This window comes from Neopsephotus bourkii, unplaced genomic scaffold (genome assembly GCF_033783945.1).
Source record: "Neopsephotus bourkii isolate Nb327-2 ecotype Australia unplaced genomic scaffold, CSIRO-AGI_Nbou_v1 NB_1683, whole genome shotgun sequence".
Taxonomy (NCBI): domain Eukaryota; kingdom Metazoa; phylum Chordata; class Aves; order Psittaciformes; family Psittacidae; genus Neopsephotus; species Neopsephotus bourkii.
Window position 1 is genome coordinate 1,005 of NW_026902157.1, and position 24,454 is coordinate 25,458.

At 58.8% G+C, this 24,454-nt stretch overlaps 1 protein-coding gene across 1 annotated transcript; it reads left to right on the top strand.

Annotated features, from left to right (window-relative positions):
• The first annotated feature begins 597 nt into the window (after positions 1 to 597).
• LOC133224503 (E3 ubiquitin-protein ligase HUWE1-like) lies at positions 598 to 23,986 on the top strand. Its single transcript, XM_061375995.1, has 25 exons — positions 598 to 833; positions 953 to 1,169; positions 1,265 to 1,398; positions 2,503 to 2,714; positions 3,487 to 3,775; positions 4,571 to 4,673; positions 5,890 to 6,481; positions 7,599 to 7,693; positions 7,819 to 8,234; positions 9,363 to 9,469; positions 9,559 to 9,715; positions 10,467 to 10,599; positions 11,888 to 12,090; positions 12,179 to 12,261; positions 13,457 to 13,553; positions 14,237 to 14,377; positions 15,415 to 15,660; positions 16,462 to 16,579; positions 16,677 to 16,817; positions 18,069 to 18,356; positions 19,309 to 19,414; positions 19,972 to 20,089; positions 21,470 to 21,651; positions 23,094 to 23,284; positions 23,857 to 23,986. Exons 1-25 carry the CDS (start codon positions 671 to 673, stop codon positions 23,957 to 23,959), a joined length of 4,635 nt encoding a protein of 1,544 aa, XP_061231979.1. The 5' UTR covers positions 598 to 670; the 3' UTR covers positions 23,960 to 23,986.
• The last annotated feature ends 468 nt before the right edge of the window (positions 23,987 to 24,454 follow it).

The window sequence follows — 24,454 nt, forward strand, 5'->3', positions numbered from 1 at the left end:
GTTGGATGTTGAGAATGGGGGGGGTGGCTTTGGAGCATCCTTTCCCCTACCCCAGTATCCCTAGGATCCAGTTGGATGTTGAGAATGGGGGTGGTGTTTGGAGCATCCTTTCCCCTACCCCAGTATCCCTAGGATCCAGTTGGATGTTAAGAATGGGGGAGGTTGGAGCATCCTTTCCCCTATCCCAGTATCCCTAGGATCCAGTTGGATGTTGAGAATGGGGGTGGTGTTTGGAGCATCCTTTCCCCTACCCCAGTATCCCTAGGATCCAGTTGGATGTTGAGAATGGGGGGGGTTGGAGCATCCTTTCCCCTATCCCAGTATCCCCAGAGGGTGATGATGGGGGTGGTTTGGATGTGGGGGGGGTGGGCTCTGAAGCACCCCTACCTCAGTATCCCAAGAGGTTGATGATGGGGGGGGGGGTGTAAATGGAGAGGGGGGTGTTGTGGGGGGGTGCATAATGTGGCACTGGGGGGGTTGCCTCAAACCCCCCCCCCATCTTGTTTTGGGTCTGTATGGCCCAAACTGGGGAGAGGGTGTGTTATTGAGGCGTCCCATAAGGCTCTATGGGTATCCCTGACGTTGATCCCTATATGTGTGTGTCCCCATCCCAGAACACAGCGGGACAACGGGAGAGACCCCCCCTCCCGGTCCCCACCGGACATTGGTGATGTTGGAACCGACGCCGACCCCCCCAGATCCTCCTTCGGGAGGAGCCCCCCAAATGCCCACTCGCCCCCCCCAACCCCCTGACCATGAAGAGGGGGGACCCGGGCGACCCCCCCAAGATGCTGAAGCCACTCAAATGGAGCTGTCACCCGCTCCCACCATCAGTAAGTCCTTGGGTTTAGGGGGCAGATGCCTGGGTTTTGGGGGTGTCCTCTATTGGGAGGGGGTCTCTTTACATTGGGGGGGTCTCTATTAATGCATCCCCCCCTGTTTTCCCCCTTAGCATCACTGTCCCCGGAGCGAGCGGAGGACTCGGATGCTCTGACAGCCGTGAGCAGCCAACTGGAGGGATCCCCCATGGACACCTCCAGTTTGGCTTCTTGTACCTTGGAAGAGTCAGGGGGGGCCCCCCCTCCTCCAGCAGCCCCCCAAAACCCCCCCGGCACCCCCCAAGGACCCCCCCCGGCTCCCCCTGATGCTGCTCAGCCTCCTGATGACAGGTAAAGAGCCCTTCTATAGGATGTAAAGGGGGGGGTTATGGGGTTGGGGTGCCCCATAGCTGATGTTGTGTCCCCCCCCGAACCTCATCCCCAAGCTCGCCCCCGGCCTCGTCCTCGGAGAGTTCTTCCACCCGGGATTCAGCCGTGGCCATATCGGGAGCTGATTCCCGAGGGATCCTGGAGGAGCCACTGCCATCCACCAGCAGTGAGGAGGAGGACCCCCTGGCCGGTCAGTGCCCCCCCACATCCCATACACATCCCATTGTATCCCATAGGGATCAGCCTGCCGGAAGGGGTGGATCCTGTGCCCCCCCATCCCATGGCACATCCCATGTGTATCCTATAGGGATCAGCCTGCCGGAAGGGGTGGATCCTGTGCCCCCCCACATCCCATACACATCCCATTGTATCCCATAGGGATCAGCCTGCCGGAAGGGGTGGATCCTGTGCCCCCCCATCCCATGGCACATCCCATTGTATCCCATAGGGATCAGCCTGCCGGAAGGGGTGGATCCTGTGCCCCCCCATCCCATGGCACATCCCATTGTATCCCATAGGGATCAGCCTGCCGGAAGGGGTGGATCCTGTGCCCCCCCACATCCCATACACATCCCATTGTATCCCATAGGGATCAGCCTGCCGGAAGGGGTGGATCCTGTGCCCCCCCATCCCATGGCACATCCCATTGTATCCCATAGGAATCAGCCTGCCGGAAGGGGTGGATCCTGTGCCCCCCCTCATTCCATGGCACATCCCATTGTATCCCATAGGGATCAGCCTGCCGGAAGGGGTGGATCCTGTGCCCCCCCATCCCATGGCACATCCCATGTGTATCCCATAGGGATCAGCCTGCCGGAAGGGGCGGATCCTGTGCCCCCCCATCCCATGGCACATCCCATGTGTATCCCATAGGGATCAGCCTGCCGGAAGGGGTGGATCCTGTGCCCCCCCATCCCATGGCACATCCCATGTGTATCCCATAGGGATCAGCCTGCCGGAAGGGGTGGATCCTGTGCCCCCCATCCCATGGCACATCCCATTGTATCCCATAGGGATCAGCCTGCCGGAAGGGGTGGATCCTGTGCCCCCCCATCCCATGGCACATCCCATTGTATCCCATAGGGATCAGCCTGCCGGAAGGGGTGGATCCTGTGCCCCCCCATCCCATGCACATCCCATTGTATCCCATAGGGCTCAGCCTGCCGGAAGGGGTGGATCCTGTGCCCCCCCACATCCCATACACATCCCATTGTATCCCATAGGGATCAGCCTGCCGGAAGGCGTGGATCCTGTGCCCCCCCACATCCCATACACATCCCATTGTATCCCATAGGGATCAGCCTGCCGGAAGGGGTGGATCCATCGTTCCTGGCGGCGCTGCCGGATGACATCCGCCGGGAAGTGCTGCAGAACCAGCTGGGGATCCGCCCCCCCGCCCGGGCCCCGCCCACCCCAAGCCCCGCCCCCCCGGTCGTGGCCAATCCCGGCCTGACCGAGGTCAGCCCCGAGTTCCTGGCGGCGCTGCCCCCTGCCATACAGGAGGAGGTGGGCGGGGCCTCGGGAAAAGGGGCGGGGATGGGGGGAGCATTGAAGGGGATTGGTGGATGTAGGGGGTGGGGTCTGAGGGAGGGGCGTGGTTAAAGGGAAGGGGCAGGACTACGTTAGGAGCATGAAAAGGGATTGGTGGGTGCGGAGGGGTGTGGCCAGTGGGAATGGGTGGGGCTTCATGTAGGGGTTGGGGCTTAAATAAGGGTGGGTTTAATAAAGGTGAGGATAAGGGGGTGTGGCCTGTTCTAGGGGGGTGGAGCTTAAATGAGGGCTTATCCAAAGAGGTGGAGCTTATATAAAGGGGTGGGGCTTAAAGGGGGTGGAGCTTATTCAAAGGGGTGGGGCTTAAGGGGCACTTATACAAAAAGGTGGCGCTTATACAAAGAGGCGGGGCTTGTGTTAAAGGATGGGGCTTAATGAAGAGGATGGAGCTTATTTAAAGGAATGGGGCTTGTGTTAAAGGATGGGGCTTAAATAGAGTGGGGTTTACAAAGGGGCGGGGCTTACGTTAAAGAGTGGGACTTAAAGGGGTGGAGCATATTCAAAGAGGCGGGGCTTTAATAAAAGGGGTGGAGCTTATGCAAGAGGTTGGGGCTTGTTTGAAGAGGCAGAGCTTGTATGAAGGAGGGGCTTAAAGGGGGTGGAGCTTGTTTGAAGCAGCGGGGAGGGGAAATAGGGCATGTCCTTAGCTCCTCCCCCTGTAGGCGTGGCCTATTGGAGGCGTGGCCTATGGAGGACCCTATCTTGACCCCCCTTTTTCCTGCCGCAGGTGCTGGCCCAGCAGCGCGCGGAGCAGCAGCGCCGGGAGCTGGCGCAGGCCACGAGCTCGGACGCTCCCATGGACCCGGTGACGTTCATCCAGACGCTGCCGTCGGAGCTGCGGCGCTCGGTGCTGGAGGACATGGAGGACAGCGTCCTGGCCGTCATGCCCCCGGACATCGCCGCCGAGGCCCAGGCCCTGCGCCGCGAGCAGGAGGCCCGCCAGCGCCAGCTCATGCACGAGAGGCTCTTCGGCCACTCCAGCACCTCCGCGCTCTCCGCCATCCTGCGCAGCCCCGGTGAGCGCCTCCCCGTTCCCTTCCCACTGTTCCCCCTCCTATTCCCTCTACTGTTCTGACCCATTCCCCCCCCATTCCCTTTCCCATTCCCCCTCCTATTCCCCTCTTATTTCCCCTCCCATTCGCCCTCCTATTCCCCTCCCATTCACCCTCCTATTCCCATTCCCCGCCCATTCCCTTCCTATTCCCTCTACTATTCTGCCCCATTCCCCCTCCTATGCCCCTCTTATTCCCCCTCCTATTCCCCTCCCATTCCCCTGCCATTCTTTCTCCTATTCCCCCCATTCCCCTCCCTATTCCCCCCTGTTCCTCTCTATTCCTCTTCTATTCCCTCTACTATTCTGCCCTATTCCCCCTCCCATTCCCCCCCATTTCCCCTCCTATTCCTCTCCCATTCCCCCTCCTATTCCCTCTCCTATTCCCCTCCCATTCTCTCTCCTATTCCCCATTTGCCCTCCTATTCCCTCTCCATTCCATCTACTATTCTGCCCCATTCTCCCTCCCACCCCCCTCCCATATCCCCCTGTTCCAAATCCCCCCAATCCCCTCATTCCCATTTCCCCCCAATCCCATTCCACCCCATTCCCCAAATTCCTGTTCCCAGTTCCCCCATTCCCATTCCCCAAATTCCTATTCCCAATTTCCCCATTCTCCCCCATTCCCAATCCCCCCCATTCCCGTTCCCCCCATTCCTGTTCCCAATTCCCCCATTCCCGTTCCAGTTCCCATTGCCCCCCATTCCCATTCCCATTCCCATTCCCATTCCCATTCCCACTGACTGCCGTGTCCCCGCAGCCTTCACGAGCCGCCTGAGCGGGAGCCGGGGGGTGCAGTACACGCGCCTGGCGGTGCAGCGCGGGGGCACCTTCCACATGGGGGGCACCGCCGGGCACAGCAGGTACGGGGGGGGGCACCAAACTGGGGCTGGGTTGGAACCGGGTTTGGGCTGGGTTTGAACTGGGTTTGAGCTGGGTTTGAACTGGGTTTGAACTGGGTTTGAACTGGGTTTGAGCTGGGTTTGAACTGGGTTTGAGCTGGGTTTGAACTGGGTTTGAGCTGGGTTTGAACTGGGTTTGAGCTGGGTTTGAACTGGGTTTGAACTGGGTTTGAACTGGGTTTGAACTGGGTTTGAACCGGATTTGGGCTGGGTTTGAACCGGGTTTGATCTGGGTTGGAACCGGATTTGGGCTGGGTTTGAACCGGGTTTGATCTGGGTTGGAACCGGGTTTGGGCTGGGTTTGAACCGGATTTGGGCTGGGTTTGAACCGGATTTGGGCTGGGTTTGAACCTGGTTTGGGCCTTTTTATAGCCTGATTTGAGCTTGATTTGGTCCTGATTTGAAGCTGATTTGATCTGGGTTTGAACCTGATTTAGGCCTTTTTATAGACTGATTTGAACTTGATTTGAACCTGGTTTGATCCCAATTTGATCCTGATTTGAATCTTGTTTGGTCTGGATTTGAACCTGGTTTGATCTGGGTTTGATCCTGATTTGAACCTGGTTTGGTCTGGGTTTGATCCTGCTTTGAGCTGGGTTTGGTCCTGATTTGAGCTGGGTTTGATCCTGGTTTGATCCTGATTTGAAGCTGGTTTGGTCTGAGTTTGAACCTGCTTTGAGCTGGGTTTGATCCTGGTTTGAAGCTGGTTTGAGCCAGGTTTGATCCTGATCTGAACCTGGTTTGGTCTGGGTTTGATCCTGGTTTGAAACTGATTTGAACTGGGTTTGGTCCTGGTTTGATCCTGATTTGAAGCTGATTTGAGCCGGGTTTTGAGCCAGGTTTGATCCTGATTTGAACCTGGTTTGATCTGGGTTTGATCCTGATTTGAGCCGGGTTTGAGCTGGGTTTGAGCCGGGTTTGAGCTGGGTTTGAGCTGGATTTGAGCTGGGTTTGATCCTGGCTTGATCCTGATTTGAAGCTGGTTTGAGCCAGGTTTGAGCTGGGTTTGATGCTGATTTGAAGCTGATTTGAGCTGGGTTTGATCCTGCTTTGAGCCGGGTTTGATCCTGATTTGAAGCTGATTTGAGCCGGGTTTGAGCCGGGTTTGAGCCTGGTTTGCTCCAGCTTTGCTCCAGCTTTGCTCCAGCCTCAATCCCTCTTCCCATCCCCCCCCCAGACCCTCAACCGGCACCGTGGACAACCTCCTCCGCCTGCGCGGCCGCCTGCTCCTGGACCACGAAGCCCTCTCGTGCCTCCTGGTGCTGCTCTTTGTGGACGAGCCCAAGCTCAACACGAGCCGCCTGCACCGCGTCCTGCGCAACCTCTGCTACCACGCAGCCACGCGGGGCTGGGTCGTGCGCAGCCTCCTCTCCATCCTGCAGCGCAGCAGCGAGAGCGAGCTCTGCCTCGAGGCCCCCCGTGCCCCCCCGGCACCGGAGGAGCGCCCGCGCCGCGCACGGGCCCCCCCAACCACCACCGGTACCGGCACCACCACCACCGGTACCGAACCCCGCGCTCTGGACCTCATGCACCGCGTGGAAGCGCGCAGCTCCGGGCAGCTCTCCTGGCTTTCCGTCTCCATGGATGCGGCTTTGGGATGCAGGACCAACATCTTCCAGATCCAAAGGATGCCCGGCAGGAAGCACACGGAGAAACACAGTGGGGGGGGGAGTGGGGGGGCCGCCGCCGGCTCTGCCGTTCACATCCACCCCCAGGCAGCGCCCGTCGTGTGCCGGCACGTGCTGGACACCCTCATCCAGCTGGCCAAGGTACATGGAGAGAGGAGGGGGGTTTGGGGGGTGATGGGTCCCTGATGGGGTTGGGGGGGTCTGGGGGGCAGAAAGGGTCCTTGATGGGGCTTGGGGGGTCTGGGGCATGGGATGGGGAGCATGAAGGGTTCCTAATGGGGTTGGGGGTTCTGGGATGCATAAAGCGTCCGTGATGGGGTTAGGGGGATCTGGGGGGCATGAAGTGTCTCTGATGGGGTTGGGGGGGTCCAGGGCATGGTATGGGGGGCATGAAGGGTCCCTGATGGGGTTGGGGGGGTCTGGGGCATGGTATGGGTTGGATAAATTGCCCCTGATGGGGTTAGGGGGGTCTGGGGGGCATGAAGTGTCCCTGATGGGGTTGGGGGGGTCCAGGGCATGGAATAGGGTGGATAAAGGGTCCCTGATGGGGTTGGGGGAGTCTGGGGCATGGTATGGGGGGTATGAAGGGTCCTTGGTGGGGTTGGGGGTGTCCAGGGCATGGGATGGGGTGGATAAAGGGTCCCTAATGGAGTTGGGTGGGTCTGGGGCATGGTATGGGGGGCATGAAGGGTCCCTAATGGAGTTGGGTGGGTCTGGGATGTGTTATGGGGGGCATGAAGGGTCCTTGATGAGGTTGGGGTGGTCCAAGGCATGGGATGGGGGGCATAAAGGGTCCCTGATGGGGTTGGGGGAGTCCAGGGCATGGTATGGGGTGCATGAAGGGTCCCTGATGGGGTTAGGGGGGTCCAGGGCATGGTATGGGGTGGATAAAGGGTCCCTGATGGGGTTGGGGGGGTCTGGGGCATGGTATGTGGGGCACAAAGGGTCCTTGATGGGGTTGAGGGTGTCTGGGATGTGTTATGGAGTATATGAAGGGTCCCTGATAGAGTTGGGGACATCTGGGGCGTGTTATGGGGTGCATTAAGGGTCCTTCATGGGGTTGGGAGTGTCTGGGGTATGGTATGGGGTGTACAAAGGGTCCTTGATGGGGCTGGGGAGAGGTCTGGGGCACTCTTTAGGTGTGGACAGTCCCCAAAGCAGAAGTGGGGTCCCCCAAACCCCACACCGGGCTGCTTGGGGGGTGCCTGGGGGGGGGGTCACCAACCCCTTGACCCCCCCCCCACCCCCCCTTTTCCAGGTCTTTCCCAGCCACTTCACCCAGCAGCGGGGCCGAGATCCCAGCACGGAGCCGGAGCGGGAACGCGGCCCCCCCAAATCCGGTGGCAGCCCCTGCCCTCCCCCCCCTCCCCCTCCTCCTCCTCCTCCTCCTCCTCCCCCTCTTCCCCCCTCCCTTCCCAAACCCCTCCTGCCCCCCCACCCCCTCCCCCTCCTTCCGGAGCCCCTCCTCCTCCTCCTCCCCCCCCCCCCCCCCCTTCCGGCAGCCTTTCCACCGATTTCTGGGACCTCTTGGTGAAGCTGGATAACATGAACGTGAGCCGCAAAGGGAAGAGCTCGGCCAAAACGGGCGCCGGGGGGGGCGGCCCGGAGCCCGAGGCCACGGGGATGGGCTTGGAAGCGTCTCCCTTAGGGCAGCTCATGAACATGCTGTCCCACGGCGTCATCCGCCGCAGCGCCCTCCTCACCGAGAAGCTGCTCCGGCTCCTGTCCCTCATCTCCATCGCTCTGCCCGAAGGTGGGAAAGGGGCGGAGGGGGGGGCAGCAGCACCCCAAAGCGCCCCCGCCCCAACGGGAGCCGCCGCGGCTCCGGGGAGCCCATCGGGACAGAGCGGGAACGCCGGGAGTGCTGCGGCGGGAGGGGGAGCTGCGGCTGGGGGTGAGTGGGGACGGGGGTGGGGATGGAGGGATGGGAATGGGGATATGGATGGGGATGGAGGGATGTGGATGGGAATGGGGATGGAGAGATGGGAATGGGGACATGGATGGGGATGGAAGAATGGGAATGGGGATAGGGATGGGGATGGGAATGGGAATGGGGATGGGAATGGGGATGGGAATGGGAATGGGGATATGGATGGGGATGGGAATGGGAATGGGGATATGGATGGGGATGGGAATGGGAATGGGGATATGGATGGGGATGGGAATGGGAATGGGGATATGGGAATGGGGATGGAGAATGGGAATGGGGATATGGATGGGGATGGAAGAATGGGAATGGGGATATGGATGGGGATGGAAGAATGGGAATGGGGATATGGATGGGGATGGAAGAATGGGAATGGGGATATGGATGGGGATGGAGGAATGGGAATGGGAATATGGGTGGGGATGGAGGGATGTGGATGGGGATATAGATGGGGATGGAAGAATGGGGATATGGATGGGGACAGAGGAACGGGAATGGGATATGGATGGGAATGCAGGTATGGGGATATGGATGGGGATGGGGATAGGGATAGGTATGGGGATATGGATGGGGATGGAGGAACGGGAATGGGGATATGGATGGGGATGGAGGGATGGGAATGGGGATATGGATAGAAATAGAGGAATAGGAATGGGGATATGGATGGGGATGGAGGAACGGGAATGGGGATATGGATAGGAATGGAGGGATGGGAATGGGGATATGGATGGGGATGGAGGGATGGGAATGGGGATATGGTTGTGGATATGGGTGGGGATGGAGGAATGTGGATGGGGATAAGAATGGGGATATGGTTGGGGATGGAGGGACGTGGATGAGGGTATGGGGCTAAGGGTATGGATTTGGGTGGAGGTGCGGTGATGGGGACATGGAAGGGGATAAGGGGACATGAGACCAGGGACAGGGACATGAGTGGGAATGGGGACAGAGGAGTTAGGGACAGGGGACAGGGATGGGGATGGAGACGTGAATGGACATTGGGACAGGGCTGGGGACCAGGACACGGGTATGGACGGGGACAGGGGGATGCAGGCAGAGGTGCCCCCATCCCCTCACACCCCCCCTTGTCCCCAGCCTCCTCCAAGAGCTCCAAGTCACCAGCGAAGGGCCCCGAGAGCAGCCCTGACCCCCGCATGGCGGCCACGGGGCTGACCGAGAGCCAGCTCCAGCTCTCAGTGGAGGTGAGCACCCCCCAGGACCACCACCAAGGGCCCCCCCTTTCTCCCTGTCACATCCCCCCCACCCCATCCCCATCCCCTGTGCCCCACAGGTGCTGACGTCCCACTCGTGCTCTGAGGAAGGCCTGGAGGATGCGGCCAATGTCCTGCTCCAGCTCTCGCGCGGTGACGCCGGCACCAGGGACACGGTTCTGCGCCTGCTCCTCACCGGTGCCCGGCACCTCGGGGCCACCCTGTGCCGCCAGATCGGTGAGGCCCTGCCCATGGTGGTGGTGGTGGTGATGGTGGTGGTTATGGTGGTGGTGCTGGCGGTGGTGGTGATGGTGGTGGTGGTGATGGTGGTGGTGGTGATGGTGGTGATGATGGTGGTGGTGGTGGTGGTGCTGGTGATGATGGTGATGGTGGAGGTGGTGGTGGTGATGGTGATGGTGATGGTGGTGATGGTGGTGGTGGTGGTGGTGGTGATGGTGGTGATGGTGGTGGTGATGGTGGTGATGGTGGTGATGATGGTGGTGGTGGTGGTGGTGCTGGTGATGATGGTGATGGTGGAGGTGGTGGTGGTGATGGTGATGATGATGGTGGTGGTGGTGATGGTGGTGGAGGTGGTGGTGGTGATGGTGGTGGTGATGATGGTGGTGGTGGTGGTGGTGGTGATGGTGGTGGTGGTGGTGGTGGTGATGGTGGTGATGGTGGTGGTGATGATGGTGATGGTGGTGATGGTGGTGGTGATGATGGTGATGGTGATGATGGTGGTGGTGGTGGTGGTGGTGATGATGGTGATGGTGGTGATGGTGGTGGTGATGGTGGTGGTGGTGGTGGTGGTGGTGGTGATGGTGGTGGTGATGGTGGTGGTGGTGATGATGGTGATGGTGGTGATGGTGGTGGTGATGATGGTGGTGGTGCTGGTGCTGGTGATGGTGATGGTGGCAGTGGTGGTGCTGGTGGTGGTTACCATTGGGTGTCCCAGCCCGGTGACACCTTGCCGCTGTGCCCGGTGCAGGGACGCTGCTGGCTGAGCTAAGGGAGTACAACCTGGAGCAGCAGAGGAGGGTGCAGAGCGAGGCCCCGTCCCCCGAGGGGCTCCCCGAGGAGCAGCCCCCCAGCGCCAAGCTCAAGGGCAAGATGCAGAGCCGGTGAGATGGGGACACCCAGAGCCACACTGCGCACTGTGGGCCCTGCTGGTGACTCTAGTGGGTGCTGTTCACCCCTGGCCCTAATGAGGATGACACTTGGCCATACTGTTAACCCATGGCCCTAGTGATGCCAACCCTCATTGCTCCTGTTAACCCATGTCCTTACTGAGGGCAGTCCTCATTGCTCCTGTTAACCCCTGGCCCTAATGAGGATGGCACTTGGCCATACTGTTAACCTATGGCCCTAGTGATGCCAACCCTCATTGCTCCTGTTAACCCATGGCCCTACTGAGGACAGCCCTTGTCCCTTCTCTTAACCCTTGTCCCTGTTGTTAACCCTTGTCCCTACTGATGACAACATTGTTCCTTCTGTTAACCCATGTCCCTACTGATGCCAACCCTTGTTCTTGCCATTAACCCATGTCCCTACTGATGACAACCTTGTTTCTCCTGTTAACCCATGTCCCTACTGATGACGACCTTGTTCCTCCTGTTACCCCTTGCCCCTACTGATGCCAGTGTTGTTCCTCCTCTTAACCCTTGCCCCTACTGGTGATGACCTTGTTCCTCCCATTAACCCTTGCTCCTACTGATGACAACCTTGTTCCTACTGATGGCCTTCATCCTTGTTGTTAACCCTTGTCCCTACTGATGACAACCTTGTTCCTACTGATGACCTTCATCCCTATTGTTAACCTTTGTCCATACTGATGCCAACCTTGTTCCTCCTGTTACCCTTACCCCAACTGATGGCCTTCATCCCTATTGTTAACCCTTGTCCTGTTGCCGACAACCTTGTTCCTCCTGTTAACCCATGTCCCTACTGACGACAACCTTGTTCCTACTGACGGCCTTCATCCCTATTGTTAACCCTTGTCCCTACTGATGCCAACCCTGTTCCTCCCATTACCCCTTGTCCCTATTGTTAACCCTTGTCCCTACTGATGCCAACCTTGTTCCTCCCATTAACCCTTGTCCCTATTGTTAACCTTTGACCCTACTGATGCCAACCTTGTCCCTATTGTTAACCCTTGTCCCTACTGATGCCAACCTTGTCCCTATTGTTAACCCTTGTCCCTACTGATGACAGCCTTGTTCCTACTGATGCCCTTCATCCCTATTGTTAACCCTTGCCCCTACTGATGCCAACCTTATTCCTCCCATTACCCCTTGTCCCTATTGTTAACCTTTGACCCTACTGATGCCAACCCTGTTCCTCCCATTACCCCTTGCCCCTCCTGACACCCCCCCCCCCACTCTCTAACTCCCATCCCCCTCCCACCCCCAGGTTCGACACGGCCGAGAGCGTGGTGATCGTGGCCTCGCAGAAGCGGGCGCTGGGGGGCCGGGAGCTGCAGCTCCCCTCCATGTCTGTGCTCACATCCAAGAGCTCCACGCAGCGCTTCTTCCTCCGCGTGCTGCAGGTCATCATCCAGCTGCGCGACGACACGCGCCGCGCGCACAAGAAGGCCAAGCAGGCCGGGCGCCTGGGTGAGGATCCCTTCATTCACCCCCTTGCACCCCGCTTTGGGCACCCCTAATGTATCCTTGCCCCTCTGTGTCCCCCCCCAACCCGCAGGTGCTGGGGGCCTGGGGGCGGCTGGCAGCATCCAAGCGGCCGTCCGGCAGCTGGAGGCCGAGGCTGATGCCATCATACAAATGGTAGGTGAGGGGCAGAGCGCCCATGGGCACACATGGGTACCACGGCCGCCCTTCCTCACCCTGCTCCGCCGCCTCCTCTTCCTCCTTATGGTTCCTGCCTCTTTGCACTCGTCCTTTTCCTCTTTCTCTGCCTCCTCCTCCTCCTCATTCCCTCTTCCTCCTCCTCCTCCTCTGCTTCCTCTTTCTCTGCCTTCTTCCTCTTTTCTTCCTCCTCTTCCTCCTCTGCTTCCTCCCTCTCTTCCTTCTCATCCTCTTACCTCACTCTCCTCTTCCTGCTCCTTCTTCACCCTCCTTTCTTCACCTTCCTTTTCCTCCTCCTCCTCTTTCTCTGCCTCATCCTCTTCCTCCTCCTCCTCATTCCCTCTTCCTCTTCCTCCTCCTCTGCTTCCTCTTCCTCCTCTTTCTCTTCCTGCTTATTCTTTTCTTCCTCCTCTTCCTCCTCTGCCTCCTCCCTCTCTTCCTTCTCATCCTCTTCCCCCACTCTCCTCTTCCTGCTCCTTCTCTGCCTCCTTTCTTCACCCTCCTTTTCCTCCTCCTCCTCTTCCTCATCCTCCTGCATCCTCCTCCTCATTCCCTCTTCCTCTTCCTCCTCTGCTTCCTCTTCCTTCTCTTTCTCTGCCTTCTTATAGTTCTCTTTCTCCTCACCCTCCTCTTCCTCCTCTGCCTCCTCCCTCTCTTCCTTCTCATCCTCTTCCTCCTCCTTCTCTTTTCTTCCTCCTCATTCTCTCTCATTTCTCGTCTTCATTTTCTTTCTTCTCCTCTACTTCCTCTTCCTCCTTTTCCCCCTTTCCTCCTTCTTTTCCTCCTCATTCCTTTCCTCCTCATTCTCTTCTTTCACCATCGTCTTCCTTCTCTTCTTCCTCTTTCTCTTCCTCCTCATTCTCTTTCTCCTTCTCCCTCTTTTTCCTTTTCTTCCTCCTCTTCCCCCCCCTTTTCCTCCTCATTCCTCCTCCTTCTCTTCCTTCTTACCCTTTTCCTCCACCCTCCTCTTCCTCCTCCTCCTCTCCACCTTCCTCTCTTTCCTCCTGCTCTTCCTCCTCTTCCCCCCCTCTCACCCTTCCTCTTCCTCCCCCCTTTACCCTCCTCCTCCCATCCCATTCCTGCTTCTCTTCCCCTCCAAGCCCTTGGGGGGGGGGGGGTATTTGGGCTCTATGGGGGGTCCCGTCCCCCTAAACCTGCCCCTGTCCCCCCACAGTCGGAGGCCGGGCCTGCGGATGCTGCTCCCCGTCGGGATGAATCCCCCATGGATGTGGATCAGCCATCACCAGCCCCCCAGGACAACCCCTCCGTGGGTGAGAGACCCCCCAGTGCATCCCAGTGCCCCCCCAGTTCATCCCAGTGCCCTCCAGTGCACCTCAGTGCATCCCAGTGTCCCCCCAGTGCATCCCAGTGCCCCCCAGAGTGCCCCCCAGTGCACCTCAGTGCATCCCAGTGCCCCCCACAGTGCATCCTAGTCCCCCCAGTGCACCTCAGTGCCCCACAGTGCAATCCAGTGCCCCCCCCATGCTGCCCCAGTGTATCCCAGTGCTCCACAGTGCAACTCAGTGCCCCCCCGTGCATGCCATTGCCCCCCACAGTGCCTCCCAGTGCAACCCAGTGCCCCCCATTGCATCGCAGTGCAACCCAGTGCATCCCGGTGCCCCTCAATGCAAGGCAGTGCATCCCAGTTCCCCCTCAATGCATCCCAGTGCCCCCCCCCAGTGCATCCCAGTGCCCCCCTCCACAGCATCCCAGCGCCCCACAGTGCAACCCAATGCCCCCCTAATGGATCTCAGTGCATCCTATTGCCCCCTCCCCCCCACCAGTGCATCCCAATGCCCCAAACTCCCCATCCCAGCGGCCCCCACCCCCTGCCTGCCTCCATCCCAGCGCTCCTCCCATTGGATCCCACTTGGGAAGCGGCCCAAACTGGACCATGATTGGTGGACAGGGGGGTGGGGTGGGGGGGGAAGGATCCTGACCCCCATTCCCATAGGCTCGGAGGGGCCGGATCGGGATGAGCGCCCCCCGGATCTGCCCCTGCTGAGCGAGCAGCTCTGCCTGGATGAGCTCTGGGATATGCTGGGAGAGTGCCTCAAGGAGCTGGAGGAGTCCCATGACCAGCACGCTGTGCTCGGTGCGCCCATGGGGGGAGCTATGGGGTGAAAGGGGGGGGGGGCACAGGGCCCTTGGGGTACCCCCTGCACCCAGCATCCCATCCCAAGCAGGGTGATGGCCCTGCAGCATCCATGCCCCCCCCCTCCATGGGGTTGGGGTGCAGCTCATACCCCATATATCCACGCCCACTTAGTGATGGAGACCCTCTGGTACTTTAAGGGGTCCCCAAGGCTCCCCCCTCCCCTCCCACCATGGGAAGGGGTTTTGGGGGTATGGGAGGGGGATTTTGGGGGGGGGCGTTGGGGGGATGGGAAGGGGTTTAGAGGGGGTTTGGGGGTGTTTGGGGCTGTTGGAATGCATCCATCCCCAATACACACACCCAGCCCGGGGGCTCAGCCCCATCCAACAGCCTGTCCCGAGCAGGATGGTCCCCCATTTCCTGGGGTCTCCATTACTCCCCCTGTCTCTGTACCCCCCCCATTACCTCTCTGTCTCCCTGTACCCCCCCATTCCCATGGTCCTCATGATTCCCATTCCCCCCCCATCTCTCTGCCCCCCCCCATTCCCATGATCCCCATACCCCCCGTCTCTCTCCCCCCCATTCCCATGGTTCCCATTACCCCCCATCTCTCTGTCCCCCATTCCCATGGTCCCCCATTGCCCCTGCCACCCATGGTCCCCATTGCCCCCTTCCCCCATTCCCCCATTCCCCCCCATCTCTCTGCCCCATCATCCCTCTTCCATGTCCCCCCCATTCCCATGGTCCCCATTACCCCCCTGTCTCTCTCCCCCCCCATTCCCATGGTCCCCATTACCCCCATTCCCCCCCATCTCTCTACCCCCCATCATCCCCTCTCTCCATGTGCCCCCCCCATTCCCATGGTCCCCATTCCCCCCATTCCCCCCCATTCCCCCCCATCATCCCCTCTCTCCATGTGCCCCCCCATTCCCATTACCCCCATTCCCCCCATTCCCCCATTACCCCCCATCTCTCCTCACCCCCATTCCCATGGTCCCCATTCCCCCCCCATCATCCCCTCTCTCCATACCCCCCAGTTCTGCAGCCGGCCGTCGAAGCCTTCTTCCTGGTGCACGCCACGGAGCGGGAGAGCAAGCCCCCGGTGCGGGATACCCGGGAGAGCCAATTGGCCCACATCAAGGACGAGCCCCCCCCGCTGTCCCCCGCCCCCCTGACCCCCGCCACCCCCTCCTCCCTGGACCCCTTCTTCTCCCGCGAGCCCTCCTCCATGCACATCTCGGCCAGTTTGCCCCCCGACACCCAGAAGTTCCTGCGCTTCGCTGGTGAGCGGGGGGGGGGTGGGGTTGGGGGGGATGGGAGGGGGATGGGGGGGGTTTGGGGGTGATGGGAGGGGGTTTGGGGGTGATGGAAATGGGGTTGGGGGTGATGGGAGGGGGTTTGGGGGTGGTGGGATGGGGATTCGGGTGATGGGATGGGGGGGTTGATGGGAGAGGGATTGGGGTGATGGGAGGGGGATTGGGGGTGATGGGAGGGGGTTTGAGTGATGGGAGGGGGATTTGGGGTGATGGGAGGGGGTTTGGGGGTGATGGGAGGGGAATTGGGGGGGTTCAAGTGATGGGAAGGGGGTTGGGGTGATGGGAGGGGGATTGGGGGTGATGGGAGGGGGATTGGGGTTCATGGGAGGGGGATTTGGGGTGATGGGAAGGGAATTGAGGGGGTTCAAGTGATGGGAATGGGATTTGGGGTGATGGGAGAGGGATTTGGGAGGGGTTCGGGTGATGGGATGGGGATGGGGGGTGATGGGAGGAGGTTTGGGGGTGATGGGAGTGGGGTTTGGGGGGCATTTGGGGTGTTTGGGGCCTTGGGAAGTGGATTTGGGGCGCGATTGGGGCATTAGGAGAGGGTTTGGGGGGCGGTTGGAGGTAATGGGATGGGGCTTAGGGAAGATAAAAGAGGGGGGGGACCTTGTGCTCCAGAGCGGCTTGGGGAGGTGCCCCTTTGTCTCACTCCCCACTCATTCCCTATGCAAGAACCCCCCTTTTCGGGGTGTCCCCCCATTGCGGGGTCCCCCCCATAACCCCTCCATGTATTCCCCCCCCACCACCACCACCCCTGCCCCATAGAGACCCATAGGACGGTGCTGAACCAGATCCTGCGTCAATCCACGACCCACTTGGCCGATGGCCCCTTCGCCGTCCTGGTCGACTACATCCGAGTGCTGGACTTCGATGTGAAGCGCAAGTAGGAGGGCAGGGCCTTGAAATGGGGGGGGGAAATGGGTGAAATATAGAGGGGGGGTCCCCTAAAGCCTGGTTTTGGGGTGCCCCCCCCCCCCAAGGTACTTCCGTCAGGAGCTGGAGCGCTTGGATGAGGGCCTGCGCAAGGAGGACATGGCCGTGCACGTGCGGCGCGACCACGTCTTTGAGGACTCCTATAGGGAGCTGCATCGGAAGTCCCCCGAGGAGATGAAGAACAGGCTGTGAGTGCCCGAAATACACCCGAAATACAGCCAGAGACACCTGAAATACACCCAGAGACACCCAAATTCAGCCAGAGACGCCTAAAATCCACCCAGAGACACCCAAAATCCACCCAGAGACACCCAAAATCCAGCCAGAGACAGCCAAAATCCAATCCAAACCACCCCAAATCCGATCCAAACCACCTCAAATCCACCCAGAGACACCCCAAATCCACCCAGAGACACCCCCAAACCATCCCAAATCCACCCAGAGACACCCCAAATCCATCCAGAACCACCCCAAATCCAATCCAAACCACCCCAAATCCACCCAGACACCCCAAATCCACCCAGAACCCCCCAAACCACCCCAAATCCACCCAGAACCACCCCAAATCCAATCCAAACCCCCCCAAACCACCCCAGAACCACCCCAAGTCCAATCCAAACCACCCTAAATCCATCCAGAGACACCCCAAATCCACCCAGAACCCCCCAAACCACCCCAAATCCACCCAGAACCACTCCAAATCCAACCCAAACCACCCCAAATCCACCCAGAACCACTCCAAATCCAACCCAAACCACCCCAAATCCACCCAGAACCCAACCCAAACCACCCTAAATCCACCAGAACCACCCCAAACCCACCCAGAACCCCCCCAAACCACCCCAAACCCGCCCAGAACCCCCCCAAACCACCCTAAATCCACCCAGAACCACCCCAAATCCAATACAAACCACCCCAAATCCAGCCCAAACCACCCCAAACCCACCCAGAACCCCCCCCAAACCACCCCAAACCCACCCAGAACCACTCCAAATCCACCCCAAACCACCCCAAACCCACCCAGAACCACCCCAAATCCAACCCAAACCACCCTAAACCCACCCAGAACCCCCCCAAACCCACCCAAACCCGCCCAGAACCCCCCAACCACCCTAAATCCACCCAGAACCACCCCAAATCCAATCCAAACCACCCCAAACCCACCCAGAACCACCCCAAATCCACCCAGAACCCCCCCAAACCACCCCAAACCCGCCCAGAACCCCCCCAAACCACCCTAAATCTACCCAGAACCACCCCAAATCCAATCCAAACCACCCCAAACCCACCCAGAACCACCCCAAACCCGCCCAGAACCCCCCCAAACCACCCTAAATCCACCAGAACCACCCCAAACCACCCCCAAACCCACCCCAAATCCACCCAACCCCACCCAGCACCCCCTAACCCCCCCCTTATTTCTCCCCGCCCCCCCCCAGGTACATCGTGTTTGAGGGCGAGGAGGGGCAGGATGCGGGGGGCCTGCTGCGGGAGTGGTACATGATCATCTCGCGGGAGATGTTCAACCCCATGTACGCGCTGTTCCGCACGTCGCCGGGGGACAGGGTCACCTACACCATCAACCCCTCGTCCCACTGCAACCCCAACCACCTGAGCTACTTCAAGTTCGTGGGGCGCATCGTGGCCAAGGCCGTCTACGACAACCGCCTGCTCGAGTGTTACTTCACCCGCTCCTTCTACAAGCACATCCTGGGCAAGTCCGTCAGGTGAGAGGGCGGCGGGGTAGGGACACATTAATGGGTGTAGGGCCAACGTAATGGGGTGTAGGACCAACATAATGGGGTGTAGGGCTGCCTTCATGGGTGTAGGACCAACATAATGGGGTGTAGGACCAACTTAATGGGGTGTAGGACCACCTTAATGGGGTGTAGGGCTGCCTTCGTGGGTGTAGGACCAATGTAATGGGGTGTAGGACCAATGTAATGGGGTGTAGGACCAACGTAATGGGGTGTAGGACCAATGTAATGGGGTGTAGGACCAATGTAATGGGGTGTAGGACCAGCTTAATGGGGTGTAGGACCAACATTGTGGGGTGTAGGATGCTCTTTGTGGGGTGTAGGACCAGCATAATGGGGTGTAGGGTGGCTTTTGTGGGGTGTAGGACCAACATTATGGGGTGTAGGACCGCCTTAATGGGGTGTCAAACCACCTTTGTGAGGTGTAGGATCATCTTCGTGGGGTGTAAAACTGCCTTTGTGGGGTGTAAAACCACCTTAATGGGGTGTAGGACCACCTTAATGGGGTGTCAAAACATTTGGGGGTGTAGAACCGTTTTTCGGGGGTCTAGAAGCCCATTTCTGGGTGTAGATCCCCATTTTTGGGTCGTAGAACCCCATTTTGGGGGCATGTAACCCCATTTTTGGGTGTAGAACCCCCTTTTGGGGGGGCACAACTCATTTTTTTGATGTAGAACCCCTTTTTGGGTTGCAGAATCCCATTTTTAGGGTGTAGAACCCCATTTTGGGGGTGTTGAACCCCCTTTTCGGAGTCATATAACCCCCTTTTGGGGGTCATGTAACCCCTTTTTGGGGGTTTAGAACCCCTTTTTTGGGGTGTAGAACCCCCTTTTCAGGGTGTAGAACCCTATTTTTAAGGTGTAGAACCCCTTTTTTTGGGGTGTACCCCCTTTTTCCGGGTGCTGACCCCGCTGTGGCGCAGGTACACGGACATGGAGAGCGAGGATTACCACTTCTACCAGGGCCTGGTCTATCTGCTGGAGAACGACGTCTCCACCCTGGGCTACGACCTCACCTTCAGCACCGAGGTACCCCCCCCCCCCCAAGGGCACCCCAAAACCTGGCCTCAGGGTGCCCCCAGCACCACCAACCCCCCCCCTGCTCCCCAGCTCCCAATGGTGTCCCCCTTTGCTAGGGTGTCCCCTGTTTTGGGGGGGTCCCCTCTGTCCCAATGGTGTCCCCTTTATTCCTGGGGTGTCCCCCTTATTCCAGGGGTGCCCCTAAATCCCAAAGGGGTCTCCCCTGTTCTTGGGGTGCCCCCTGTGTCTTACAGTGTCCCCTGCTTTAGGGGTGTCCCCCCTGTCCCAATGGTGTCCCCTTTATTCTTGGGGTGTCTCCAAGTCCCAGAGGGGTCTCCCCTGTTCTTGGGGTGTTCCCTTTGTCCTGGTGGGTGCCCCTGATTGGGGGTGTCCCCCCCCGTCCCAGTGGTATCCCATTGGTACCCCCTTTGTCCTGGGGGTGTCCCCAAGTCCCAGAGCTCTCCCCCTTCTTTGGAGGGGTCCCTCCTGTCCCAGTGCTTTCCCCTTTGTTCCCGGGGTCCCCCCCTTCCTTTGGGGGTGCCCCTTGACCCCCCCGTCCCATCCAGGTGCAGGAGTTTGGGGTGTGCGAGGTGCGGGACCTGAAGCCCAACGGAGCCAACGTCCTGGTGACGGAGGAGAACAAGAAGGAGTACGTGCACCTCGTGTGCCAGATGCGCATGACCGGTGAGCGCCTTCCCGGCAGCGTTCCCAGTGACGTTCCCAACAGCGTTCCCGACATTCCCAACATCCCGACAGCATTCCTGACATTCCGACATTTCCAACATTCCCAACAGCATTCCCAACAACATTCCCAATGACATTCCCAACAGTGTTCCCAACCCCATTCCCAACGACATTCCCGACATTCCCAACATTTTCAACATTCCTGACAGCATTACCAATGACATTCCCAACAATATTCCAGACAGCATTCCCGACCCCATTCCCAACAGCATTCCCAATGACATTCCCGATGACATTCCCGACAGCATTCCCAACATTCCCAACATTTACAACATTCCCGACCACATTCCCAATGACATTCCCAACCACATTCCCAACATTCCCGACAGCATTCCAGACAGCATTCCCAACAACATTCCCACTGACATTCCCAACGACATTCCCAACCACATTCCCAATGACATCCCCAATGACATTCCCAACAGTATTCCCGATGACATTCCCGACAGCATTCCCGACATTCCCAACATTTACAACATTCCTGACAGCATTCCCAACAACATTCCCGACCACGTTCCCAGTGACATTCCCAACAACATTCCCAACAGCATTCCCGACCCCTTTCCCAACGACATTCCCGATATTCCCAACAGCATTCCTGACATTCCCAACATTTCCAACACTCCTGACAGCGTTCCCAATGACATTCCCAACAACATTCCCGACCACATTCCCAACAGCATTCCCGATATTCCCAACAGCATTCCTGACATTCCCAACATTTTCAACATTCCCAATGATGGTCCCAACAACATTCCCAAAGACATTCCCAACCACATTCCTGACATTCCCAACAGCATTCCCAACATTTCTAACATTCCCAACAGCATTTTAAACAACATTCCAAACAACATTCCCAACATTCCCAGCATTCACAACAACATTCCCAACATTCCCACCAACATTCCCTACAACATTCCCAACGGCATTCCCAACAACATTCCCAGCAACATTCCCAGCATTCCCAACAACATTCCCAACAGCATTCCCAGCAACATTCCCGACATTTCCGGCATTCCCAACAACATTCCCAACAACGTTCCCAACATTTCCAACATTCCCAACGGCATTTTCAACAACGTTCCAAACAACATTCCCAGCAACATTCCCAGCATTCCCAACATTCCCAACAGCATTCCCAGCACCGTTCCCAGCACCATTTCCCCAACATTCCCAGCACCATTCTCAGCACCATTCCCACCACCATTCCCACCACCATTCCCACCATTCCCACCACCATTCCCATCACTCCCATCACCATTCCCAGCACCATTCCCACCATCCCCAGCACCGTCCCCATTGACGCCCGCTACCCCGTAGGCGCCATCCGGAAGCAGCTGGCCGCCTTCCTGGAGGGTTTCTATGAGATCATCCCCAAGCGCCTCATCTCCATCTTCACGGAGCAGGAGCTGGAGCTCCTCATCTCGGGGCTCCCCACCATCGACATCGACGACCTCAAGGCCAACACCGAGTACCACAAGTACCAGGGCAACTCCATCCAGGTGGGGTAACCCTGACCCTAACCCTAACCCTGACCCTGACCCTAACCCTAACCCTAACCCAACCCTAACCCTAACCCAACACCGAGTACCACAAGTACCAGGGCAACTCCATCCAGGTGGGGGCGCGCCGCGCAAGCACACCCCAAACGCACCCAAAACACACCCAAAACAGACCCCAAACACACCCAAAACAGACCCAAACACACCCCAAACACACCCAAACCAGACCCAAAACAGACCCCAAACACACCCAAAACACACCCCAAACACACCCAAAACACACCCAAAACACACCCAAAACAGACCCAAAACGCACCCGAAATACACCGAAACACACCCAAAACACACCCAAAACTGACCCAAAACACACCCAAAACACACCCAAAAACGGTCCCAAAACAGACCCAAAACTGACCAAAAACATCCCGAAATCAGACCAAAACCAGCCCCAAAACAGCCTCAAAACAGACCAAAATCAGACCAAAAACAGCCCCAAATGAGACCAAAATCAGACCAAAACCAGCCCCAAAACGGCCCCAAATCAGACCAAAACCAGCCCCAAAACAGCCTCAAAACATCCAGAAAATACCCCAAAACACCCAGAAAACCACCCCAAAATACCCAAAAATACCCCAAACCACCCCAAAATACCCCAGAACACCCAAAAAAACCCCAAAATGCCCCTAAAACCACTCTGAAAACCCCCAGCAATACCCCAACCCCCCCCCAAACCCCCTTTAACCCCCCCCCCAGCCCATCCCACTCCCCCCTGATGCGGGGGTGTCTGATTCCCCCCCCCCCAGCCCATCCCACTCCCCCCGATGCGGGGGTGTCTGATTCCCCCCCCCCAGCCCATCCCACTCCCCCCCCGATGCGGGGGTGTCTGATTCCCCCCCCCCCAGCCCATCCCACTCCCCCCCGATGCGGGGGTGTCTGATTCCCCCCCCCCAGCCCATCCCACTCCCCCCCCCGATGCGGGGGTGTCTGATTCCCCCCCCCAGCCCATCCCACTCCCCCGATGCGGGGGTGTCTGATTCCCCCCAGCCCATCCCACTCCCCGATGCGGGGGTGTTATTCCCCCCCAGCCCATCCCACTCCCCCCCCGGTGCGGGGGTGTCTGATTCCCCCCCTGCAGCCCATCCCACTCCCCCGATGCGGGGGTGTCTGATTCCCCCCCCCAGCCCATCCCACTCCCCTCGATGCAGGGGTGTCTGATTCCCCCCCCCCAGCCCATCCCACTCCCCCCGATGCGGGGGTGTCTCCCCCCCAGCCCATCCCACTCCCCGTTTGGGGGGTGTTGTGTTTGGGGGTGTTGTTCCCCGATGCGGGGTGTGTTCCCCCCCCCAGCCCATCCCACTCCCCCGATGCGGGGGTGTCTGATTCCCCCCAGCCCATCCCACTCCCCCCGAGGCAGGGGTGTCTGATTCCCCCCCCCTCCCCAGATCCAGTGGTTCTGGCGGGCGCTGCGCTCCTTCGACCAGGCCGACAGAGCCAAGTTCCTGCAGTTCGTGACCGGCACCTCCAAGGTCCCGCTCCAGGGATTCGCTGCCCTGGAGGGGATGAACGGGATCCAGAAGTTCCAGATCCACCGGGACGACCGCTCCACCGACCGCCTGCCCTCGGCACACACCTGGTACGGGGGGGGACACGGGACAGGGGATGGATGATATGGGACAGGGGATGGAGACGGGACAGGGGATGGATATGGATGGATGCGGGATGGAATGCACAGGGATGGATACGGGACAGGGGATGGGATGGATACGGGACAGGATGGACATGGATATGGGATGTGGGACATGCAATGCACAGGAGATGGGACATGGGATGTACATGGGTGTGGGACATGGGATGCACAGGGGATGGGATGCACATGGATACCGACAGGGGATGTACATGGATATGGGATACACGGGATATGGGGACATGGTACACGAACATGGGACACGGGATACTGGATATGGGACACACATGGGTATGGGAGACGGGGAAATGGGATATGGGGAGATGGGATATGGGACATGGGCCGGAACATGGCGTACGGCCATTTTGAACATGTGGGGTCACAGCCTACGAATCACATGACCTGACCCACAGCATGGGTGACAGTGTTGGTGTGGGGGGGGGTTCCTGTATCCCTTGTGCCACTTCCGGTGTGCCCCCCCATACACTCTGTGTGTGTCCATGTCCCATTCCCCCCCCCAGTTTCAACCAGTTGGACCTGCCCGCCTACGAGAGCTATGAGAAGCTGCGGCACATGCTGCTGCTGGCCATCCAGGAGTGCTCCGAGGGCTTCGGCCTGGCCTAGAGGGGGGGGGGCCCCGGGCCCCGCCCCCCCCCCCCCCTCCCCTCCCCCCCAGCGGCTCTATAAATATATATATATATTTTTTGGTTTCGTTGGTTTTTTTTTTTTTTTTTTTTTTTGGTTTCTTTTTTCGTTGTTGGGGGAGGGGTGGGGTTGTTTTGTTGGTTTTTTTTTTGCTCTGTTGGAAAGGGGGGGAGGGGATTCCCGCCACCCCCACCACCACCCCCCTCTCCGCCATGTTGTTTTTTGGGGGGTCGGAATGGTGACTTCAAAGGGGGAAAAGGCCCCTAAATTATAGAGAAAAGGTTCAGCCACACCCCCACACCCCCACCTCCCCTCCCCCCCTTAAAAAAAAAAATTGAGAGAAAAAGTGAAAAAAAAACAAAAAAATAAAAAGTGCACTCTTGGTAAGGGCAGTTCCGGTCGTTCTTGGGGGGGAGGAGGGGGGAGGCCGCCATCTTGGGGGGGGGGAGGAGGAGGTGGAGGCCGCCATCTTGA

Coding starts and splice junctions, on each gene's coding strand:
- LOC133224503 (XM_061375995.1), top strand. CDS start 671: ATGTTGGAACCGACGCCGACCCCCCCAGATCCTCCTTCGGGAGGAGCC. Junction 2,715..3,486: donor CCCCTGCCATACAGGAGGAG/GTGGGCGGGGCC, acceptor TTCCTGCCGCAG/GTGCTGGCCCAGCAGCGCGC. Junction 9,716..10,466: donor CACCCTGTGCCGCCAGATCG/GTGAGGCCCTGC, acceptor TGCCCGGTGCAG/GGACGCTGCTGGCTGAGCTA.